Below are 25,252 nucleotides of genomic sequence, written 5' to 3'. Positions count from 1 at the left end.
TAATCAGCCGGCAATGCTGAAACTTCTTTGGAAGCATCCTCAGGTAGTGTTGATTCAAAGTTGTGAAAATAATAACCCCTGGGGGTAGAATGGGGCCACAATGGGGGGTCGAAGTTTAACATATGATTAAATAGAGTAAATCTTTAAAAATCTTCTTCTCAGAAACTAATTAGCCAGGAAAGCTGAAACTTGTGTGGAAGCATCCTCAGGTAGTGTAGATTCAAATTTGTGAAAATCATAACCCTGGGGGTAGGTTTGGGCCACAATGGGAGGTCGATGTTTTAGATAGGAATAAACAGAGTAAATCTTTAAAAATCTTCTTCTCAGAAACTAATCAGCCAGGAAAGCTGAAACGTGTGTGAAAGCATCCTCAGGTAGTGTAGATTCATGGTTGTGAAAATCATGATCCCCAGGGGTAGGGTGGGGCCACAATGGGGGGGGGTCAAAATTTAACAAAGGAATATATAGGGTAAATCTTTAAAAATCTTCTCAGAAACTAATCAGCCAGATGTTTCTTTATAATTGTTAAGACTTTGGCCCCAGGACAATTCTTTGGCCTCCCGAGAAGGTTCATAGTTTGATGTACGTTTATATCTAATATATAAACTATTGTTAAGGATCATTTTGAGAACTGCAATACTCAACATATGATAAGACTATAAAATCATCTTGTTAGAAAAGGGACTAATGATTATAAACATAAGAATATCCAGGGGAAAATGGATTTTATTTATACAGGATCTACATGTATTATTGTACATTGTCCAGATAGTTTGTATTATGACTCCATTAAGCTGATTTTATCATACCTATTGTTCCTCAGGTGAGCGATGTGGCCCATGGGCCTCTTGTTTTTAAAATGATGGACTTGAATAAATAGTATCTAATTTAAAACTATAGATTCGAAATTTTGGCGGATGTAAGTGTTTTTAAAGTCTTATGATGGCCATTATTAAGTTGAATCTGGTCAACTTTTTACCCAATTTTGTTGGATATTGCATCATAGGATATTCTTGTACATGTAAGCAGCATACTTGGATACTCTTTCTAAGGCATAACTTAGAAAGGGTAAGAGAGATAGGAAAAGGTTGTAATTATTTAAACAGGTCACATATCTAAATGATTATTTATTCTTACCTATTCATTAATGCATGGTTGACACAGCTATGTTTTGAAGTAGAGAGCTATTTGTAGCTTTGGATATGGAGCCTTATCTTGAATATTTCGAAGCTAGGGCATGAAATTGTTTTGAAACAGTTCAAGACAGGACAGAGTTTTGTAGTTTGTTCCATTTGCTGAAGTAAAATACTGGCAGTTCTCTCTCTCTCTCTCTCTCTCTCTCTCTCTCTCTCTCTCTTGCATTGTTAATGAAAGAATTGAAATTCAATGAAGAATGAACTTCAAATACAAAACCTGATTTTGATTTAATTATAATGGGGCAGATTTTAGATTTTTTAAGCAGAAAAATATCTGGTACCTGTTTATTTGTAAACATTTACATGGTTCATGTTACAATAGATTTGCAATAGTGAATATGTAACATAAGGATAACTCCAGATAGACAGTCTGGACTCAATATGTACAAAAGCACCCGCACCCCCTCAACAACCACCCTTACAGAAAATAAATCTCTATTGAAAAAAAAATTAAAGTCATGCCTGGGACTTGGATTGCTGTTACATTTTACTTGGCTTTTGGGTCATATAATTTTTAAGAAAAATTGCATTATGTATGGATCCATTGCAATTTCAAAACATTACCACCACATTTTTGTTGTTTCCTCTCTTACAGGCTGTTTGCTGTAGTGATGGAAAACACTGTTGCCCAGAGAGCACCAAATGTGAGGTTTCCCAGGGGAAATGTATGAGGGGAACTGGAGAAATGTTGGACTGGTTTGAGAAAGAGCCAGCATTGGTGAGATCTGAAAATGTGGTTTGTCCTGACGGTCAGTCACAATGCAAATCTGGACAGACATGTTGTAAATTGGCTTCTGGGAATTATGGATGCTGTCCTATACCAAAGGTACAATTGCTGTCTGAATTTAGGCAGGAGTTATAAAAATTGATGTGTTGTCTCAAGAAAAAGGGTACAGGTATATCTGTTGTTCTTATATGAAAAACCTTTTTCTATTGTCCAGGCTGTTTGCTGCAGTGACATGAAACACTGCTGTCCAGAAGGAACAACATGTGATGTGTCCTCTGGGAAGTGTAAGAGAGGCAACACTTATGTGATGGACTGGATGGACAAACAGCCTGCTGTGGTCAGGGCTGGGAGTGTGATGTGTCCTGATGGTCAACATGAATGTAAGGACGGACAGACCTGTTGTAAACTGGCCAGTGGACAGTGGGGATGCTGTCCCATTCCTAAGGTGATTGAGAGGTGTTTCAATATTTAAAAAAGCATGAATGAAAGTCTAAATCTCACTAAAACAAGCTTTTAGGAGCTTTTACTATAACATCCACAACAGCACTCTGCAAAGGAGACAGTATTTATAGTCTTTTTAGGAAGCCCAATTTGTAATAAGTGTGTTCTTGACTAGATTTGATGCAGTTCAAGCCATCAATTTTCAACACGGGGGGGGGGGGGGGGGGGGGGGGGTGAATAAAATATCTTGTGATGGCCCTTGGGTATCCCTTGCCCACAAATTTACATTCCCATGAACATATACACATTCATTTGTTTAATATTTATTAAAATTATCCTGATTACACTTCCAACAAAATTATGTCTCCACAAACCAGAAAAAGTTTGACCACCCACAAACATAAACCCCCATAAAAGATCAAAGTACTGAATGCATAGTGTGTAGTAAAGACTGAAAATCATGCAATCTCTTTCTCTCTCTCTCTTTCTCTCTCTCTCTTTCTCTCTCTCTCTTTCTCTCTCTCTCGTGCTTTTAATGTCAGCAAAGCTTCAAAGAGCGACCAAATTTTGTAAGCGGCTATAAACAAAAATATGTCTGTCTAGTAGAAAAAATTTAACAGTTGCTGCCTTGAATTTTGCAAGAAGCATTATACATGTATATTCAATCCCCATTTCTTCAACGCGCAGCAAAGTAGTTCATGCATGGAAATTCATGCGCATTGTATGTGTCCAAAATGCATAGTCTAGTTTTTAAAACATGTTATTGATAAGAAAGCTAAAAAAGATAGACAATTCTCTCAAAATAAAAAAAAAGAAACAAAATGCCAACTCTTTTGACAAAACTTGGCTCTGTGTTACTATTTGGTATAGCGGAAGCTTTTACTTTGACGCTGTTTGGTTTTTTGTTTACTTTTGAAGTTGTGCTATTTATAGTAATATTGGCATTTTGCCTGCCTACAGCAAGAACTCTGCTTTCAGCAGAGCCTGGCTAAAAAAGATTTAACAGTATTAAAAATGAAGAAAATTAAAAAAAATTACTTAAAATTCTATAATTGCTTTTCTCATGGTTGATATTAATGGCATAATTTTTCACGTCATGTTCAGGCTGTGTGCTGTAGTGATGGTAAGCACTGTTGCCCAGAAAGCACCAAATGTGAGGTCTCCCAGGGGAAATGTATGAGGGGAACTGGAGAAATGTTGGACTGGTTTGAGAAAGAGCCAGCAGTGCTGAGATCTGAAAATGTGGTTTGTCCTGACGGTCAGTCACAATGCAAGAGCGGACAGACATGTTGTAAATTGGCTTCTGGGAATTATGGATGCTGTCCCATCCCAAAGGTACAGGACCTTGTTTTCCAGTTTTAGCTATCTATGACAAAATTTGGGGAGCCTTTGTTATACCGGAACATTCTCTGCATGGAATAATGTGTTTCATACTTTTAAATTTTTAAAGAGGTTTTGCTTAATTATTCACTTTAAGCACCTAAAGGCCAAAGTTTTATGGAGTCTCCATCTAGAGTCTTTTTTGTTCAAGCAAAGATTCAGATGCTGAATTTTTAACCATAAGTTATATAGTTGAAACATATCAGGTTAATGATTCTTGAGCTGGCAAATGTTCACCTTAATGTTTAATTAAAACAGTTTTTCTACAATCAGGGAAGTTAAACTTTTGATAATATGTAATTAAAAATAGTAAAATTATAAAATTATAAATTTAAAAAAAATCTGTCTGGTCATGGTAACTCAGCTTTTCAAATTTTCCAGGCTGTTTGCTGCAGTGACATGAAACACTGCTGTCCAGAAGGAACAACATGTGATGTGTCCTCTGGGAAGTGTAAGAGAGGCAGCACTTATGTGATGGACTGGATGGACAAACAGCCTGCTGTGGTCAGGGCTGGGAGTGTGATGTGTCCCGATGGTCAACATGAATGTAAGGACGGACAGACCTGTTGTAAACTGGCCAGTGGACAGTGGGGATGCTGTCCCATTCCTAAGGTGATTGGAGTGTGTTTTATTTTTTAAAAAGTGAGAGAAAAAAAAAACTTTTAAGACTCCAAAACAAAAAATTTTTCAAAGATCTCCAACTAAAACATTTGCAACTGCATCCTGCAAAGGAACTGGTCCTTTTGTCACAAAACTTGAATTTATCATCTTTTTTTAGCTCACCTGAGCCAAAGGCTCAAGTGAGCTTTTCTGATCACAATTTGTCCGTTGTCTGTCATTGTCGTCGTAGTCGTCGTTGTCGTCGTCGTCGTTGTTGTAAACTTTTCACATTTTCATCTTCTTCTCAAGAACCACTGGGCAGATTTCAATCAAATTTGGCACAAAGCACCACTAGGTGAAGGGGATTCAAATTTGCTCAAATGAAGGGCCACGCCCTCTTTAAAGGGGAGGTAATTGAGAATTATTGAAAAGAACTGCGAACGCTAACGCCCGTTTCCCGCCTACATTTTACATCCAAAAATTTCGGAATTTCTGTCAAATATTCAAAAACTAAGTTTTCTACTAAAACGTATAATCAAATCCTAATCAATTTATATCAAAATAAAATTTGTAATCAAATTGATTATCTTTAAACAAAAGTTTTGTTAACGCGGGGGTCTTAAAAATTTTTAATTGAAATTGGTCTCTATGAGTGAGGAAAATATTTTTTAGCGGCCAATATGTGCATAAATACTTAATAATAACATATTTACGATATATATTAAAGTAAAATTTCATTTTAATTCATTTCTGATAATTATTTTTCTAAAATTTACAAAGCAAAATTCTTTTTTTGGAATGTATTTCGGTCTGTAGACATATGTTCAACCCCCCCCCCCCCCCCCCCCCGTGAAACAACAAACCCTTTGGTAAAAATATGCTAAATAACAATAATAAAATCCCCTCAAAAGGAAATTTTTGTTTCACGGGGGGGAAAGATGTTTTAAAAAACATTTCCGTTTTCCGTTATTTTCTGTTATGAAATGAGCTATTTTAACCCAAAATACAAAGTTATCTCTCTTTGTTTGACCAAATCATTTATATTTTATAAAAAAATATATAAATGTTTACATTATAATAAAAAGATAACTTTGATTAGACAACTTTCAAAAAATGACTTTTAGTTAGGTGGCTAGACAATGCTATCATTCGCAGTCCTTTGTTGGTATTTTTCAAAAATCTTCTTCTCAAAAACTATTAGGCCAGGAAAGCTCAAATTAAAATGCAGCATCCTCAGGTAGTGTAGATTCAAGTTTGTTCAAATCATGGTCCCCGGTGGTAGGGAGGGCCACAAGAGGGGGATCAAGTTTTACATAAAAATATATAGAGAAAATCTTTAAATAAAAATCTTCTTCTCAAAAACTATTAGGCCAGAAAAGCTCAAATTAAAATGGGAGCCTCAGTCTTGCATTGTTAATGAAAGAATTGAAATTCAGTGAAGAATGAACTTCAAATACAAAACTTTATTTTGATTTTAATTATAATGGGGCAGATTTTGGATTTTTAAAGCAGAATCTTGGACCTGTTTATTTGTAAACATTTGCATGGTTCATGTTACAATAGATTTGCAATAGTGAATATGTAACATAAGGATAACTCCAGATAGACAGTCTGGACTCAATATGTATGAATGCACCCCCACCCCCTCAACAACCACCCTTACAGAAAATAAATCTCTACTGAAAAAAAAAAAATTAAAATCACGCTTGGGACTTGGATTGCTATTACAATTTACTTGGCTTTTGGGTCATATAATTTTTAAGAAAAATTGCATTATGTATGGATCTGTTGCAATTTCAAAATATTACCACCACATTGTTGTTGTTTCCTCTCTTACAGGCTGTTTGCTGTAGTGATGGAAAACACTGTTGTCCAGAAGGAACAACATGTGATGTGTCCTCTGGGAAATGTAATAGAGGTAGCACTTATGTGATGGACTGGATGGACAAACAGCCTGCTGTGGTCAGGGCTGGGAGTGTGATGTGTCCCGATGGTCAACATGAATGTAAGGACGGACAGACCTGTTGTAAACTGGCCAGTGGACAGTGGGGATGCTGTCCCATTCCTAAGGTGATTAGAGTGTGTTTTATTTTTTAAAAAGTGGGAGAAAAAAAACTTTTAAGACTCCAAAGCAAAAAAATGATCAGCTAAAACCTTTGCAACTGCATCCTGCAAAAGAACTGGTCCTTATCTCACAGAACTTGAATTTATCATCTTTTTTTTTTTAAATGATGCACTTGAATAAATAGTAACTAATTTAAAACTATAGATTCGAAATTGTGGAGGATGTAAGTGTTTTTAAAGTCTTATGATGGCCATCATTAAGTTGAAACTGGTCAACTTTTGACCCAATTTCGTTGGATATTGCATCATACTTGGATACTCTTTCTAAGGCAGAACTTAGAGAGGGTGTTCTGAAGTAGAGAGCTATTTGTAGCTTTGGATATGGAGCCTTATTTTGAATATTTCGAAGCTAGGGCATGGAATTGTTTTGAAACATTTAAGATAGGACAGAGTTTTGCATTTTGTTTCATTTGCTGAAGTAAATACTGGCAGTTCTCTCTCTCTCTCTCTGAGTCTTGCATTGTTAATGAAAGAATTGAAATTCAATACCTGATTTTGATTTTAATTATAATGGGGCAGATTTTGGATTTTTTAAGCAGAAAAATATCTTGGACCTGTTTATTTGTAAACATTTGCATGGTTCATGTTACAATAGATTTGCAATAGTGAATATGTAAAATAAGGATAACTCCAGATAGACAGTCTGGTCTCAATATGTATGAAAGCACCCTCACCCCCTCAACAGCCACCCTTACAGGAAATAAACCTCTACTGAAAAAAGAATTAAAATCACGCTTGGGACTTGGATTGCTATTACAATTTACTTGGCTTTTGGGTCATTTAATTTTTCAGAAAAATGGCATTATGAATGGATCCATTGCAATTTCAAAACATTACCACCACATTTGTGTTGTCTCCTGTCTTACAGGCTGTTTGCTGTAGTGATGGAAAACACTGCTGCCCAGAAAACACCAAATGTGAGGTCTCCCAGGGGAAATGTATGAGGGGAACTGGAGAAATGTTGGACTGGTTAAAGAAAGAGCCAGCAGTGCTGAGATCGAAAAATGTGGTTTGTCCTGATGGTCAGTCAGAATGCAAATCTGGACAGACATGTTGTAAATTGGCCTCTGGGAATTATGGATGCTGTCCTATACCAAAGGTACAATTGCTGTCTGAATTTAGTCAAAGTTATAAAAATTGATGTGTTGTATCGAGAAAAAAGGGTACAAGTATATCTGTTGTTCTTATATGAAAAACCTATTTCTATTGTCCAGGCTGTTTGCTGCAGTGACATGAAACACTGCTGTCCAGAAGGAACAACATGTGATGTGTCCTCTGGGAAGTGTAAGAGAGGCAACACTTATGTGATGGACTGGATGGACAAACAGCCTGCTGTGGTCAGGACTGGGAGTGTGATGTGTCCCGATGGTCAACATGAATGTAAGGACGGACAGACCTGTTGTAAACTGGCCAGTGGACAGTGGGGATGCTGTCCCATTCCTAAGGTGATTCAGAGATGTTTCAATATTAAAAAAGCATGAATAAAAGTATAAAGCTCACCAAAACAAGCTTTTAGGAGCTTTTTTATAACATACACAACAGCATTTTGCCAAGGAGACAATACTTATAGTCTTTTTAGGAAGCCCAATTTGTAATAAGCATGTTCGTGACTAGACTTGATGCAGTTTAAGTCATCAATTTTCAACAGGGGGGGGGGAATTTTTTTTAATAAGGTATCTTGTGATGGCCATTTTAAAGTTATTTTGAGACAATTGAGTGCTGAATCGGTGTTAAAGCCATACATTTTTACTGTTCCTGTTTATTTTGCTTTGGTTGGATAATGCATATGGAATATTTTTGAACATGTACCTGTCAGTAAGACAATTTGATGCTGAATCAAAGCAGTTATATGTTTTGGAGTTTAGAACACAATTAAAGAACAGGTCAAATATGTCTGTAATTATTGATCCTAACATATGCAGTATTGCATGGTTGATGTAGCTTTGATTCTTTGACAAAGCTAGCTTCAGAACCACAACAAATCTTGAATATTCAAAAGCTAGAACCATTCTTTGTTTTTGGAACAGTTTTGGGCGGCTCAGAGTTTTGCTCTTGGTTATACGGTATGCTAAAGTAAATAATGGGTTCTACTTGGTATCACAAGAAATGAAACTATGAAATTCCTTCATAAACATAATTTCCAATATGGAATCTAATTTGGATTGTTTTTAATGCCAGACCAGATTTATGAAGTTTTTATTGAGTTTAGGAAGTTAATGCCCAGGACCTGTTCATTTTAAAGAAAATATACTGTATATAAAATACTTGCATGGCTCATGTGACTGTCGATTGATAAACAAAGTGAAAGTTTCTTATTGTGATAGATGGCAACCCCGTCCCTGTAGTAACTCAATAATAAAAAGAAATGTAATGAAACAAAGGAAAAATTAGATCACTCTTCTTACATGCATTTAATTGGTCTTTACACCATTAAAAAGTCTAATAAAGATCAACAATATGTATGGGAGTGTTGCCCTTTTCAAATGTGCATATTAGAGTGTTTTTAATTTTGTCCTTTACAGGCCGTTTGTTGCAATGATGGAAAACACTGCTGCCCAGAAAACACCAAATGTGAAGTCTCCCAGGGGAAATGTATGAGGGGAACTGGAGAAATGTTGGACTGGTTTGAGAAAGAGCCAGCATTGGTGAGATCTGAAAATGTGGTTTGTCCTGATGGTCAGTCAGAATGCAAATCTGGACAGACATGTTGTAAATTGGCTTCTGGGAATTATGGATGCTGTCCTATACCAAAGGTACAATTGCTGTCTGAATTTAGGCAAGAGTCATAAAAATTGATTTGTTGTCTCGAGAAAAAAGGGTACAGGTATATCTGTTGTTCTTACATGAAAAACCTATTTCTATTGTCCAGGCTGTTTGCTGCAGTGACATGAAACACTGCTGTCCAGAAGGAACAACATGTGATGTGTCCTCTGGGAAGTGTAAGAGAGGCAACACTTATGTGATGGACTGGATGGACAAACAGCCTGCTGTGGTCAGGGCTGGAAGTGTGATGTGTCCCGATGGTCAACATGAATGTAAGGACGGCCAGACCTGTTGTAAACTGGCCAGTGGACAGTGGGGGTGCTGTCCCATTCCTAAGGTGATTGGAGTGTGTTTTATGTTTTAAATAGAGGAATTTCAAGATCCCTAAAAAAAAAAAAATGATCATAGAACCCTAAAACATAAACCTTTGCAACTCCGCTCTGCAAAGGAAGTAGTCTATTTGTTACAAAACTTGAATTTATTATCAATTTTGTTTCTAAATAGCCACTTGAATAGATAGTATGCTAATTTAAAAGTATAGAGTTTGGAAAGTGGGAGATGTAAATGTTGTTTGAGTTGGGTGCCCTATGATGGCTATGATTGTGTTGTTGTACTGGTCAACTTTTTACTCAATTTGGGTGTATAATGCACCATAGGATATTCCTGTACGTATAAGCAGCATACTTGGGTGCTGTTTCTAAGCAATAACTTTCAGAGTGTAAAAGAGTTAGGAAAAAGTCAAAATTACTTTAACAGGTCACAAATCTATGTATCAATTTTGTATTTTCATCTATTCAGTTTTGCATGGTTGACACAGCTATGTTCTGAAGTACAGAACTACTAATAGCTTTTGATATGGAACCTTATCTTGAATATTTCAAAGCTAGGGTATGAAAGTGTTTTAAAACTGTTCAAGATAGGACAGAGTGTAGCAGTTGGTTCCATGCTGTAGTAAATACTGGTCTCTCTCAGGCTTGCATTGTTAATGAAAGTGGATATTCAATAAAAAAGAAATCTGAATAAATAAGAAATCTGATTTATTATTTTTTTTATATCAGAGCTGATTTTTGATTTTTTTTTAATTGCCTCTAATGCAGGAAATGTATTGGACCTCTTCATTTGTAAACATTTGCTTGTCTATGTTGCGAAGGATATGTGAAATTGAATATCAATTTGTAGGATACCGGTTGAATATCCCCTCTCCCACCCAACCCCCCCCCCCCAAAATAAAAAAAGGAGAGAAGAAATAATAACTAACAAAAGAAGAAAAAGAAATAAAAGCACACTTGGGACTTGGATTGCTATTGATATTTATTTTGTTCTTAAGTCATATATTATCTAAATTAAAATTGCATTATTCATGGAACCACTGCAATTTTAAGACGTTATTACCAGGTTGATTTCATTATGTCTTTTACAGGCTGTGTGTTGCAGTGATGGAAAACACTGCTGCCCAGAAAACACCAAATGTGAGGTCTCCCAGGGGAAATGTATGAGGGGAACTGGAGAAATGTTGGACTGGTTTGAGAAAGAGCCAGCATTGGTGAGATCTGAAAATGTGGTTTGTCCTGATGGTCAGTCAGAATGCAAGAGCGGACAGACATGTTGTAAATTGGCCTCTGGGAATTATGGATGCTGTCCTATACCAAAGGTACAATTGCTGTCTGAATTTAGTCAAAGTTATAAAAATTGATGTGTTGTATCGAGAAAAAAGGGTACAAGTATATCTGTTGTTCTTATATGAAAAACCTATTTCTATTGTCCAGGCTGTTTGCTGCAGTGACATGAAACACTGCTGTCCAGAAGGAACAACATGTGATGTGTCCTCTGGGAAGTGTAAGAGAGGCAGCACTTATGTGATGGACTGGATGGACAAACAGCCTGCTGTGGTGAGGGCTGGGAGTGTGATGTGTCCCGATGGTCAACATGAATGTAAAGACGGCCAGACCTGTTGTAAACTGGCCAGTGGACAGTGGGGATGCTGTCCCATTCCTAAGGTATAAGCTTTTACATTACTTATTGCAATGCACCAATATTTGATCTTTAATTATCTTTGTGGAACTATACATAATAGGGGTAGCTCTTCAAGTTTTGTTATCAATCCTATTACTAAATACTTCCTTCAACTTTGTAACACTTAATTTTTTTTCTTTCTTCTTTGTATGGTAATTCAAACAGATATTTTTAAAGGGGCGGGTCAAGAGTTTTTCTGATTTTAATGTATACAATGCTACAGTAAGACATTTTTGATGGGCAACAGTATCAAGTATTCTATCAATATTAAAAAATTTAAAGTACGGTAGTTTGAAATTTCATAAAGTAAACCTTGTTTTGGATCTCTCTTCAAGGCTGTTTGCTGTAGTGATGGTAAACATTGTTGCCCAGAAAGCACTAAATGTGAGGTCTCCCAGGGGAAATGTATTAGAGCGGACAGTCTGAGCATGGACTGGTTTGAGAAGTTGCCAGCTCTGAGAACCCGAAATGTTGTCTGTCCTGACGGACAATCCCAGTGCAAGGATGGACAGACTTGCTGTAAGCTGGCTACTGGTCAATATGGCTGCTGTCCTATTCCAAAGGTATTACCAGTAAATCAAGAAAAAATATTGATATTGTAGTCTCTTCAAAAAAACCAATTTTGTATACATTAAGGTTGTTTTAAACTGCCTTTTTTTTTCTTCGCCCAATCAGATTTTCAGAAAATCTTGCTCCAATTAAAGTTTTGTTTTAATAAGGGACACCCTGATAGATTGTTAATATTTAATTAATGTACCCACCACCATTCCTTAGGAAAATACCTTAGATTACTGTATACAGGGAAAAATTCATCCCCCCCCCCTTTTTATTTTTGCCCCTTTCGCCCTCATTGTCAGTGGGCGATTTAAAGACTGGGCGAATTCCTATGTCTTAAATTATCTGTTTTTATTCACAACTTTGTCTGGGCGAAATCTAGCTTGGGTGAAACTGTAAGTGAAAAAGGACGATAATGACATGGGACAAAAATAACGCTGTATACAGCATTTCCTAAACTGTGTTTAAAATTTGTTATATTCAGGCTGTCTGCTGCAGTGATGGAAAGCACTGTTGTCCAGAAAACACTCAGTGTGATGTGTCCTCAGGAAAATGCAAGCGAGGAGACGAATTATCAATGGATTGGTTTGCAAAGCTGCCAGCTTTGAGATCCAAAAATGTGGTTTGTCCTGATGGCCAGTCAGAATGCAAGACCAGTCAGACATGTTGTAAATTGGCCTCTGGAAACTATGGATGCTGCCCTATACCAAAAGTAATTTTGAATGCTCTTAAGGAAATAATATTACACGCATATGCTTAATGATTATTTAAAATGTCTTTCTATCGTTGATAGATGCAGATAAGTTTTAAAAATATTGTCATTTACATGTCTAAATGAAATGTATATTTTCTTCCCCACACTCCATCTAATCTTTGCCTTATTATATTGGGGGATGTCAAAACCCTAAAAGCACAAATATAGGGTTGATTATAATAATATAATAACTCTATGGCTATCCATTGTCCACAGTTAAACTATTTTAAGCTAGTGATTGAATATGTGCAAACATGGTTTTGCCAAGTGTGTTAATTTCCAGGAAGGCGTATCATGTGCCAAAGCAATGAATTTGATCTATGTTTCTATCAGGCAGTTTGCTGTAGTGACATGAAACACTGTTGTCCAGAAAACACCAAGTGTGACGTCTCATCTGGGAAGTGTACGAGAGGGGACGGTCTCATCGTGGACTGGTTTGAGAAAATGCCACTGGCTGTGAGGTCAAGAGGTCAGGGGGAGGCTTCCTCCGTCATGTGCCCCGACGGTGCCTCAGAGTGCGAAGATGGGCAAACATGTTGTCTGTTAGCCAGTGGAAAATACGGCTGTTGCCCTATTCAAGATGTATGCATTGTGTTTGATTTTTACCTTTTTTGTTAAATAATAATACATATATTTCATCATATCCATAAGATAATTCAGATTTTACAACATTTATAGATATATTGGTAGAGCCATTGACAGGTCTATAAAATGAATGTATTTTTAAAAACTCTATATGTTACAAAATCTATCGAAAATTAATGGCAATTTTATCGTAATCCATAGTATTTACAACCAGAATTACCAGTATAAATTAAATATCCATTAAAAAGTTTATGGATAACCATTGTTATTTCTAGTATACGTTAATTTTTTAAGACAAAGCACTTGGGGGAAATATTTAAGCAGAAACATTTAGGTAGATTTATTCTTTACAAAGGAAAAGTTTTGGCCAGAAATATCATCTAGCATTTCAAGATTGATCTAATGGGTACTTCGTTCTCCATCTACTGGTAACTTCCTTAAAGCAATGTTTCAACCTGTGAGTTCTTCAATTAAGCGTTGTTCTTGCTTCCCACAGGCCGTCTGCTGCTCTGACCATGTCCACTGTTGCCCCCAAGGAACCAAATGCGACATTCAGGAAAAGAAATGCATAGGGAAACCCGCAGCCAACCTAGGGGTCATCTCCATGGATATGATCCAGATTCAGGGCAAAGGTCAAGAGAAGTCCCATCTGGAACTCTTGTTAAAACTTCCTACCGAGAATGTAGAATGTCCAGATGGACAGTCGGAATGTAAGACTGGACAGACTTGCTGTAAAACGGCCGCTGGAAATTATGGATGTTGCCCACTGCCAAAGGTGAGATTTAAAATTTTCTCACAAACATTGTGAATTTATATCTAGGCGTAATGTTTTTTATTCTCACTGAATAGCTTGACCATTGTTGTCACAATAGTTTAATAATGGGATATATTATATACAAATGTTAGGTTGTTACATAGAGTAGTGTTAAAGTCTTAAGGATTATTGTGACAAAGATCTTTAACTTCTAATTAAAACCATGTTGAAAACAGTACACAATTAAAAACGAATGATAACACTATATATAATTATGTTTCTAAAGATATGAATCAGAAATAGTTTTTAATCGCAGAATAATTAATAATTCACATTAATGATTACAATATGTTCTTGAATTTTGAGTGTAAATGTTGATATGTATTTGTTTTGAGTTAATGAAGATACCGGTTTATTCATTATGCCAGATGTATATAATAATCTGAGGCTAATACAATTTGCTGCTATCTTTCCAGGCTGTTTGCTGCAGTGACATGAAACACTGCTGTCCAGAAGGAACAACATGTGATGTGTCCTCTGGGAAGTGTAAGAGAGGCAACACTTATGTGATGGACTGGATGGACAAACAGCCTGCTGTGGTCAGGGCTGGGAGTGTGATGTGTCCCGATGGTCAACATGAATGTAAAGACGGACAGACCTGTTGTAAACTGGCCAGTGGACAGTGGGGATGCTGTCCCATTCCTAAGGTATTAACTAGGATTTTTAAATGCTTAAACATTGCTGTTGTGTACCATCACTGGCTAAAAATGTTAAAATTTTTATCTGTAAGCAAATGTTAATTAGCTGGAAAATTGTTCCTTTTGTGAAATTTTAAAGTAAAATTTGAGACTCTCAGGGAAGCTTTTAAGACCTGGAGTAGTGCAGTTTTTTGTCACTGAAAATTGAAATTTTATTGCATGTTATATGTAATTTAATTTTCAGGCTGTTTGCTGTAATGATGGAAAACACTGCTGCCCAGAAAACACCAAATGTGAGGTCTCCCAGGGGAAATGCACTAGAGGAACTGGACTAGTTTTGGACTGGTTTGAGAAGCTGCCAGCTCTAAAGAGACCTGGTCTTGTAGAGTTGATAAAAAAGGATAATACTATAGTGTGTCCAGACCAGAAGACATCTTGTCCAGATAAAAATACATGCTGTAAAAACAAGGAAGGCAAATTTGGATGCTGTGCATATAACAATGTGAGTATATTTTGAGTTGATTGGAGAAATATTGATATTAAATACTTCTCATTGTTTTTCTTATGCTTCTTTGAAAGGAAAGATATCTGTTTTTAGTAGAAAAATATGAAATATTGTTCAATTAAAAATACATATGATTTTTTGTCATAATGCATTTTACCACAAGCTACAGAAAGTAAATCTGGCCCCGCCGTCACCAACTTTCCTCAAGTCAATACTCAGCCTCAAATCTGAGGTTTGACCTCAAATTTATGCACTTTTCTTTAAAGGATTTGAGTTGAGGAATGAGTTGAGGAATTTGAAAATTTTGGTGACGGTGGAGCCTGGTCTTGTAAAAACAATTTGCTTTACTACTACATGTATAAAGATTTACAGTCCTTTTTCTTGTAACGTATAGGCTGTGTGTTGTAAGAGTGGAACGTACTGCTGCCCCAAGGGATACATTTGTGATACCCTCCCAGAAATCTGCCGCATGCCAGAGGCGAAGGAAGCATGGAAGAACACGGCCAATAGGTTTATACAAAACATCCTGCGTAGAAAAGTTCAGGAGCAACCTTAAATGCCAGAGAAAAATATTCACACGTTTTAAAAGTTACATGATTTGGTGCAAATTATTTTGTGATATTGGTCAAAGAGCTAAATATTGTTAATATCAGAAAAGCTTTTCAAAGTCTTTATTTCATTCTCATCATTAATTTCCAAGTTACCAAGAGAACGGGTGTTAATGATATTTTTCTGATGCTGGTAGTTTTAGTTATAATTGTCAGACTAATAGCTAGAATTTTGGTGATTAGGTATGCACATGTGATTTTGATGTGATTGTATATACACAATTTCTGAATGTTACGTGTATGAAACGACAAAAGTAGTAAGTTGTACTTACAATTTTTTATTCATTTGGTGTTACTTTGTGTAAATGTTACAATTTGTGTGCGGCTTACGTTTTGAAATAAATGTTAGGGTTGCAAAACGAATTTATAAAGAAAGGCGGCCATTTTATTTCACTGCATTTTTTTTTTACATCAGGGTAAGATAATTAAAGATATATTTAAGCACCTTTAATTTGAAAGAAAGTTGAATACTATCTAGCTAGTGATTTACCAATTCAACTGTTTTAATTTAATTCAAACTTTGCTTTCACTATTTAGTCTAGATTTGTTCATCCGTGTTAAACCAACTTATAGAGTTTGTAGAAATCTTTCTAAATTTTTTCAGTAGAGTAACCTTGTGACAAATTTTTCTTACCTGTAAATCATTAGTAAGAAAGAGTTTGCTATCTCCTTGTAACTTAAACGCAAATCAGCTTCTTGTTTATATAGAATTGAGGAACGTTTTGTTTCCTTTTCTAGTCACCTGTTATTAAAGTGTAAATTAAATGCATTTGATCCCATTTTTTAAATGATTATACAGTTTTTTGAGCTATTCCTTATTCTACCTGAAGTTTTATTAAAAGCATTTAACTTAATCTACCTATTCTATTGTATTATATATATACACGCCGATATTTATTAATTAATTAGTATACACACGTGCATTATATAGGAATCCACTATGATAAAAAAAAACTGTTCTGCCTTTTAAGCAAAAAAAAAAAAAATGGAAAAAATACTCATGCAGGTCATTTAAAACGTTTATGTATATATATTTTGGGATTGAAGTTTTCGTGCCACAAACTTTCTCAAATAACTTTCATGTTACAATTAGTGTTACTGATATGTTGTGAACTAGTTCTGTCTCCATTTTGAAGAGTTGTGTGTGCGTGGATATTTTGTGTTTGTGACATATCATGTTTCAAATCATTTTAATACCAACCATGTGAAAGTATGAATCATTATGACTACATTCCTTCTGTGTACATAACTGATGCTGTGTATATTATAATCCATTAACGATAATAAAAAATGGTACAACCACAAATGATCTGTGTTCACTTAGTTATATATTTTTGTATGGTAATTTTGACATTTATTTTGAATTTGGTACTATTCTGTTAGAAAATGTGCTTGTGTGATTTTCTCTATTCACACTAACACTAACTATAGATATCAAACGAGCTCCCTTTAGGGGGATTTGCGGCCATCTTTTTCATTTAAGAAGAAAATGTAAATATTTCTTTAACTGGTTTGTTTCCGTCCAAAACTTGCTAAAACTGTTGCCAAAAATTGCAAAGGCAATACATATGACGTTCAGCATGTTGTTTTGTATGCAAATAACGCAGACAAGGACAGAACAATGTATTTTCAATTAACTTTAATTTGAATTGTTCAGCTACAGACTAAAATTTAAGATTTAAAAATATGGAAAAATACGAAAGGAAGTCATCAGTGTCCACTCTACAACTATTTGTTGAGAAAAATGTCAAAGCTTGCTTATTTAAGTTGTAACTTTGTTTCAAATGAGGGTATCTTTTTCTTAAGATGAGTCTCAAAAACCATAAATTTTTGTCTGTGCCTGTGGAGGTACATTAGAGTTATATTTTCGTTGAGAAATATATGTATATTTTTTCTTGAAGGCAATTAATTTTTTTTACCCCTATCCTACTTCTAAAATTTAACTTTAACTTGAATTTAACTTGATTTTTACTCATATAACTAAAACAATAAAATTGGAACTGGTATAGAGATGTCTGTCACATTCAGTCCAGATTGTTTTGAAATGACATTTATTCTTATTGATGAAAATATAACGTCAATGTGCCTCCATAGACACGGGAGTTCTAAGTATAGCATGGACTTTTATTGTTCTAAAATAGATATGATGCCGACTGATAAAAATAGGGTGCCCTATTTTGAGGCAAAGCTTTTATAAATTACATTTGTGTGCAAAATCCAACCTTTTTTCAACAAATGGTTGTAGAGAGAACACCAATGAACCCTCTTCATATTATTTCAGATTTTTAAATCTTCAAAATAAGTCTGTAGCTGCGGAGTTCGACAGCTGTTTTAAGTGATTAAAAAGGCATTGTCTTGTTCTTGTATGCATAATTTGCATACAAAACAACATGTAGAATCTTATATTCAGTGCTTTTATATCTTTCAGCAACAGTTTGGTCAGTTTCGGGCAGAAACAAGCCGGTTCAAGAAATGTTTACATTCTTATCCTCAAATGTAACAGATGGTCGCACATCCCCCTTAAGGGAAATCACAAAAATATTAATATATGCAGTTTCCTTTTTGGATCGAGAAAAGGGGAAAAGTTTGATTTTAATCGTGATATTAAGGCACAATGAACTGGTATCCAGTGGAATTTTAAGTACAGGTTCACGTAAGAATCAGGCAATATAGAAATTTTGTGATAAGTGATAAGACGCAAAATAAAACAAAATTTTACCCAGCAAGAAACTGGGATGTTTAGAATGTATATGCCAAATTATTCTGAAATAGTCCGTTTCGTTTTTGAATACGGGCCCGATATATTGACAGGGCGCTCAATTTTGACGCCGTGCAAGTCTTAGTAAAATAGCATATATTTTTATCAAATTACTAAAAACAGCAAACCTTACGAGAAAATTTGATTATAAATAGTTACTAAACTCACTCAGCTTAATGATTTCCAATTTTAAAAAGTATTGAAAAGTTTGAGTTTCGAGTTTAAATTGCCGTTAAAATTAGCAAATTCGAGTGAAATCTGGTTGTCTTTCTTGGTTGATTCACAATATCGTCGCTAGATGGCGCCCCGTTGCTACGTACGCTAGTGCGCGAAAATGGAAGTTCGAGAAGACTACACGGTTTCGGGACACTACGCAAACAGTTTCACAAGTCTGTATAAAGCCGATCCAGAATAAACAACTCCAGTGACCCTTTGTAATTGTTGCAGAGACATAACAATACATCTGCAAGGTTTAAAACTTAGTGATGGCCGACATACACCTGTCAACCCAGCCGCGGACAGCGAAGGAAGTCATACCCCAAAGAATCACATTATATACAGGTATATTATTGCATATCCACGCTATACATGTTGAATGAAATAAGCTTTTTCAAACAGTGATATAAGTTAACTAACAACTGCAGTGAAGTTTTCGTTTTATTGGCATTTTTCACTACATGTATCGGTGATAATAATGGTTTTCCCCGAATCTATTTTTAGAACATCAAAGCGATTGATTTTGGCAATTATCCGGACACTCAAATATAACTGCATACTTTACGAATGTATGCTTTCATCTGTTCATTTACAAGTCTAACTATAAAACGTGCGTTGTTATAACTTATATTCATATCTTGATTTGAATAAATGTACTGCAGTAGCCTTACACTGCCCTTTGTTTTCAGATACATTGAAAAATGATGTATCCCTACATGTATATTAGAAACTAATATATGTTCAAGCCTCAATCAACTATTGAAACAAAAAACCAGTCAATCTTGAATGAAAAGTTCCACATTGTAGTTTTTTTTCACAGCTGTTTTCATTGTGGGGTAACAATAAGGTGGTTTTTTTTTCCCTCACTAAACTTGGGGGTATGGAACACCTGTCGGTATTGATGTGGATAAAAGTATATTATAGTCAAAACACTTTCACTCTTTTAGAAATTTCTGTTTAACAATATTTGACCGATAATATAATTTTATAAAATAATTGCAAAGGTTAAATAAATGATTAGGTCATTTCCACCCCATCAATATATACTGGTAATTCGCCTTGTTCCAGTAGAGATCCCTACCCCTAAATGTACGGGTACATGTAAATTCTTTGATACAGCTCATGATAAGACGTGGCGATTACTTTGGTATGCAAATGCCCGGGGGTTATCTCTTACCCCATATTTTTATAATTCATTGGTCAATTTACACCCCACCCTTAACAATAATATTTGTTGCTGGTATTTGAAGATCTATTTAATTTATGTAATGGTTTGGCAAGTATCCCCTGTTGTTTTCCCTATTCCAAACCATTCAGTGTATCCTAAATGGTCATGGGTTTAGATCCCATTGCAGAAGTTCAAATCTTCTTTGATTAATTCATCTAAGATTACATTGATTAATAGTGTCTAATAGGGTTCCACAATTGGCCCTACCTTCAATTTTATTAACATAGACCAATCCACCCAACCATCAACTTTCCCTATCTACTGATTCTTTCTTTTCAGACTGGAATAGGAATCAATGTTTTATCTAGGCTTTATTGACATGACTGGTGTATTAATATTTATATGTTGTTTTACATTACATATGAAAAGTAACAAAATTTCTAGTTTTTAAATCTACTATTTCAGGACTCAGAACTTTGACAATCATAGACCCTGTCATAACATTAAACTGAACTGATGAGGCAGAATATATCTTACAGAATGTTTCAACAAGCGAAAAGTCGAAGAATGTGTTGACCCAGTGCTTAATCTGATTGCACCAGGGCAATCAGAGAAATTAAAACAATTGATTATGTTAGGACCTAAATCAACTCCAACAGATAAAGAGCTGACAAACTACATGTATATGAGGAAATAACTAACATTGAACTTCACACTCAAATTTTTTCAATGTCAAAAAACTATGTTATTATATATAACAGTAATAAGATGTACATGTATAACTAATTTATGTAGAAGATAAGTGCATATATGTATGTCCCTTTCTCACTGATTGTCCATTATACATGTATAGAAAGAATAAAGAAATTTTATATCTCATTACTTCAAGAAAAATTATGTGTAATTAGCATTAAGAAAGACAAATTTAGCTGCATGGTTAATAACCAAGGAAGACAGAACAATAACTAATGATTAAGTTAATTGAATTTCTAATATAAAAAAAGAATCTCAGAATGCTATGATATTTATATAATAACTAGTGAAATACTATGTACTTATCATGATATATCATGATTTCATCTTTAATTACTAATATTTGTATTTATGTAATTACCATGATGGTAGCTACATTATTTGGACTACATTAACAGTGTTTTCCCCAGAAAATTTTTGATGCATGGGGGGAAATTTGTCAGAGTAGGTGCACGGTGCAGCGTTAAAGGGCCAACACCGGGGCAAAATCACTTCGGGTAAAAATGATATAACCATCTGATGAAATGTACTGCATGATATGCACTATAATTAATGCATTTTCAGGAAATTCATATTTTGTATTTATGTAATTACCATGATGGTAGCTACATTTTTGGACTACATATACATGTACATGTATATAGGAATATTCTAATAGCATAAATTTGTATACACAGCATTTACCCAACTGCTGCACATTCATATAAATGTATGCACTATTTTTATCCCCCCTTCGAAGAAGGTATGGCATATCACTTTGCTGCTGTGCGTCTCTCTCTCTGTCTGTCTGTTGGTCGGACGGCTAGTCCACCAACAGTTACCATTCATTTTCTTCGCAGGGGTTCCACATTTTGAAATGAAATATGGTATACAGATTTAACTGAATAAGATCTAGGCAAAGTTATTTTTTGGGTATGATTGAGCAATTTGTGACCTTGGAATTAAAAAAAATTCCAATTATTTGCATTTTCTTCTCAGATGTTTCCAAAGGAGGGGGCATAACTGTTTCACAAACATGTCTTGTTTGTGTGCAATTGTTCACTTAGGATTTTCTTTTTAAAAAATTCTAAACTTTAAGCCTTTCCAGGGTCCAAATTGAGGGAAAAAAATCAATATGTAATCTATTGGTTGATGTTTGATATAGCCATCTATAGTATGTGTGATACATTTTGACATGTATGGTGTCATGTACTGTGGTTTCATTCATATTCAAGGGTATCAATTTTAGTGGATAAAGTGAAAATCATAGTTTTAAAGGGTACCTGCAGTGCCGGTCAATTTTTGATATAATCGAGATCTATGTGTAAAAACATCATCCTGAAAATTTTACAGCGATCGCATAAGTAGTTTTCGAGATATTTGGGGAAAACCCGATTTCACACCTGAACGAGTTTTGAATCAAGCCGATTTGGCGCGAGATGAACTGTGACGTCACGGGGTCAACGCCGCTGTATGAGAAACAGGAATATCGTATGAAAACTGTTCGTTTTCTGGCATTGTTTTATCGATATATGAACATTTTTTTCTGTTGTTTTATTTCCTTATCAACCCTGGAAGAATTATTATACTGTTGTTTGAGTTTAACCCGTATTTTATCGAACAAAAATGCCGATTTCGGACAATTGTTTGCTTCATGAATTTCGTCAAATGTGTAGCACATTTTACATATAAATGCACACCATATGTAGCAAAATGACTATTAATCAAAGCATTATTGTTATAAGAAACATATTCTGTTAATATTGTCATTCTTTCGAATGATTTCTCAGTGACATTATTAACTGATTAATAATATTGATAATACATAATGATATTTCGTAAAAGGTAACTCGGGGTCTATTCCTAAGGCATAAAATTACAAATGATGTCGCTCGATTATTCAATAATATTGATATCGGACCAATTACAATCATAACAGTATGCATTCTTTAACAAACATACACGGGATTATAAACGGATCAAGGCGAAAGTCCAAGATGGCTGCATGATTAAGTCTGTCTCGTATTCTTTTAAAAATACGATAATGGAATTTAATTTTACATTTATTTACATCCTTTGTCAAAATGTTACAGTTTATTCAGATTTCATAATGATTCGTTGTCAGTATTACAATTTAAGCTATAAGGAGTTACAAAGCGTTTAATTGCTGACCATAGCGCTCGAAAGAACGTTGCACTTTATTAAATAAGAAATTATAAAGAACAACGTAATTACTTCCGAAATAATTACTTGATCACATAAAAAAGGTTTCAATTGCTGAATTATAAATTTAGTCATTATGAAGTGATTAGATAAGTAACAATAAAGGCATTTACTTCGAACATTAGATTTACTATTCAATAGTATCATGCATGATTCTTTGATCACTGATTGACGGACTATACACATGTTTTAGCTGACGAATGCTTGATTTTACACGGTCTAATTTATTTCTCTGTTTTATCTTTTAACAATTGAGTAGCTAATTATACACAAATCAATTTACCCGCCTAGAGGTGTGAAACCCTCTCTTCTTTCACCAGACTCGTGTACCTTGTGTATACATACCCCAGATACACGTGTGTCTGGAGCAGTGGCTTCGTTAGTTTACCTGTTTACCTGTGTCATTGTCTCGGATCACTCGTGTGTGAAAGGATATTATGTAATCAAAAAATGAATAATGAACATGAATTTGCCTATGTAAGCGTTTTAAGATATCGTATTCATCGGTAAAAAGGCGACGAGAATAACAAATTTTAAAATCCTTTTAAAAGAAATCCGATTGTAATAAAATAATAACGGATACAAATTTCTAGATCTACAATACTTAAAATAACAAGATAAGTCAAAACATCAGACCTATATCAATCATTTTGGCTGAAAAATCGAATTTAATTTGTATAGCTTTGAAAGGAAATTTCCCTCCTGTTGACCTCGTGACGTCACTTCCGCTGAAGCCTCGTTATCGCCTAATTCTGTTTTCTCTTGATTAGATTTCCCAAAGCAGGTAAAAATAGCCACTTTGAAGAGGCGTAACTCCGTTATTTTTGCACCGATTTCGATGCGGTTTTTTGCATTAGATTTTGGTAAATAAACTCTTTAACATATGTCTCACATCGGCTGGGCTGCAGGTACCCTTTAAGGATTTGTAAATTCGTGGCCAATGACCCCATCAATACAAAATGTTAATAGAAATTGCATTTCAATGAACATTTAATTTCGTGGATCAACTTAAAAACGAAATCCTTGAAAATTGGTATTCAACGAATATTGATGAAACCACAGTATATCGAGTTATTCATGTACAACTTGCTTTAGTTATTATATGTATGACTGGAAGTCAGTTTAATAAAGTACTTGTTATGGTGTCACACGTGTTTTCTACATATGCTTGTTTTTATTAAGTATACTACCTTGTAGTATATTTGAATAAATATCTAAAAATGTATATCTATATAAATAAAGGGAGTGAAAAATGCTTATATGTTTTGTTAAATTCTGGAATATAAAGCATGCCCTTAATGATTAAACTGTATCCAATGCACATTATATAAACTAATACAGGGTTACAATAATTACACTTACAATAAATTGATGCTTACTGAGGACCCCCCCCCCCCCCCCTCCATATAGTCTACAAACATATTTTAAATTTATATATCAGATATGAGCCTGTTTTACTGTACTTTGTAATAGTATAAAATATATTTATTTTTGATTGGAAAGGCTGGGCTAAGGGTCCACATAAAAAGATAAATTCATTTTAATTGCTTAATATGGTGTACATGGTATTTAACAAATCTGCAGACATCTTTGTTAAAAAAAAATTGTTATTTTTTTAAAAGTCAACATCCCCAACAACCTCATTTCAAATTACGTATAAATAATATGAATTCCTCAAAAGTACATGTAGATTCAGGTGTTATTGACCACCGAAACAAGCAATATTGTATATAAGTTTTTTAATGGTTGTACATATTACTCACTGTAACCATGATATACGTGATATACAGCAGGTCGAACAGTTAATATTGTTCCTTTTCCCTGTTAGTTATCGTAAGACTTGCTAACTTTGGCTACTTCCATTATTTTTTTTATAGACATACTTATATATTGTTTTAAGACTTGTGAGATATCATTAAATATTGTTGAAAACTAAACTTTTGATAACTTTATGAACGTATCGTTTAGAAGTCTGAGAAAATTCGGTATAAACTTGAAACACAATATTTGGTATTCCGATCCCGATCAATAATGATGTAAGAACACATTTTCACAGGTAATGGGTTAAAACAATAACATTTACACATCAATGAAATCAAAGTCTAAACCTTGTTTTAAAATGAAACTATGAATATGCAATATAATTATAATATTACTCTTAGATACATGTAAAAATGATAAAGATTTTTAAAATTTTGTTAGAAATCCCACATGATTGCTTATATTATGTAAACCGTCTGTTAATTTTTCAAAACTTTTTATTATGTAAAAAAATATTTCAGAATATCCTTTATTCATTTATTTATAATACACCGTCATATATGTTTGCTGTTTTTTTAAAAAAGAGACATAAAAGTGATCGTTTTTTATCTAATTTTAAAGACTGTATGGCTCATTATTGTCGTGGTTGCCATGGAAACCAATGGGATACTACATCTTTAACATTAGAAAA

At 34.6% G+C, this 25,252-nt stretch overlaps 1 protein-coding gene and 1 long non-coding RNA gene across 5 annotated transcripts in view; both read left to right on the top strand.

The window, feature by feature from the left end:
- LOC128162689 (neurogenic locus notch homolog protein 2-like) overlaps positions 1 to 17,010 on the top strand; it is a 32,162-nt gene extending 15,152 nt beyond the window's left edge. For 2 of the 4 annotated variants that reach the window (XM_052825950.1, XM_052825951.1), the window contains 18 exons: positions 1,792 to 2,022; positions 2,138 to 2,368; positions 3,469 to 3,699; positions 4,126 to 4,356; positions 6,184 to 6,414; positions 7,337 to 7,567; positions 7,683 to 7,913; positions 8,991 to 9,221; positions 9,338 to 9,568; positions 10,652 to 10,882; positions 10,998 to 11,228; positions 11,580 to 11,807; positions 12,284 to 12,511; positions 12,887 to 13,135; positions 13,635 to 13,913; positions 14,369 to 14,599; positions 14,835 to 15,092; positions 15,490 to 17,010. In XM_052825950.1, the coding sequence (XP_052681910.1) occupies positions 1,792 to 2,022; positions 2,138 to 2,368; positions 3,469 to 3,699; positions 4,126 to 4,356; positions 6,184 to 6,414; positions 7,337 to 7,567; positions 7,683 to 7,913; positions 8,991 to 9,221; positions 9,338 to 9,568; positions 10,652 to 10,882; positions 10,998 to 11,228; positions 11,580 to 11,807; positions 12,284 to 12,511; positions 12,887 to 13,135; positions 13,635 to 13,913; positions 14,369 to 14,599; positions 14,835 to 15,092; positions 15,490 to 15,651 (4,176 nt within the window). In that variant the 3' untranslated portion in view covers positions 15,652 to 17,010. The remainder of the gene's footprint in view (positions 1 to 1,791; positions 2,023 to 2,137; positions 2,369 to 3,468; positions 3,700 to 4,125; positions 4,357 to 6,183; positions 6,415 to 7,336; positions 7,568 to 7,682; positions 7,914 to 8,990; positions 9,222 to 9,337; positions 9,569 to 10,651; positions 10,883 to 10,997; positions 11,229 to 11,579; positions 11,808 to 12,283; positions 12,512 to 12,886; positions 13,136 to 13,634; positions 13,914 to 14,368; positions 14,600 to 14,834; positions 15,093 to 15,489) is intronic. The other 2 variants (XM_052825952.1, XM_052825953.1) reach the window with 2 other exon arrangements.
- Positions 17,011 to 18,445: 1,435 nt separating this feature from the next.
- Positions 18,446 to 20,727, top strand: LOC128164218 (uncharacterized). Its single transcript, XR_008240922.1, has 2 exons — positions 18,446 to 19,022; positions 20,311 to 20,727. It is a non-coding gene; the product is annotated as an uncharacterized LOC128164218 (long non-coding RNA).
- Positions 20,728 to 25,252: the final 4,525 nt, after the last annotated feature.

Source organism: Crassostrea angulata, chromosome 9, assembly GCF_025612915.1.
Source record: "Crassostrea angulata isolate pt1a10 chromosome 9, ASM2561291v2, whole genome shotgun sequence".
Classification (NCBI taxonomy): domain Eukaryota; kingdom Metazoa; phylum Mollusca; class Bivalvia; order Ostreida; family Ostreidae; genus Magallana; species Magallana angulata.
The sequence above is the reverse complement of the archived record's forward strand: the minus strand, read 5'-3'. Positions and strand labels throughout refer to the sequence as shown.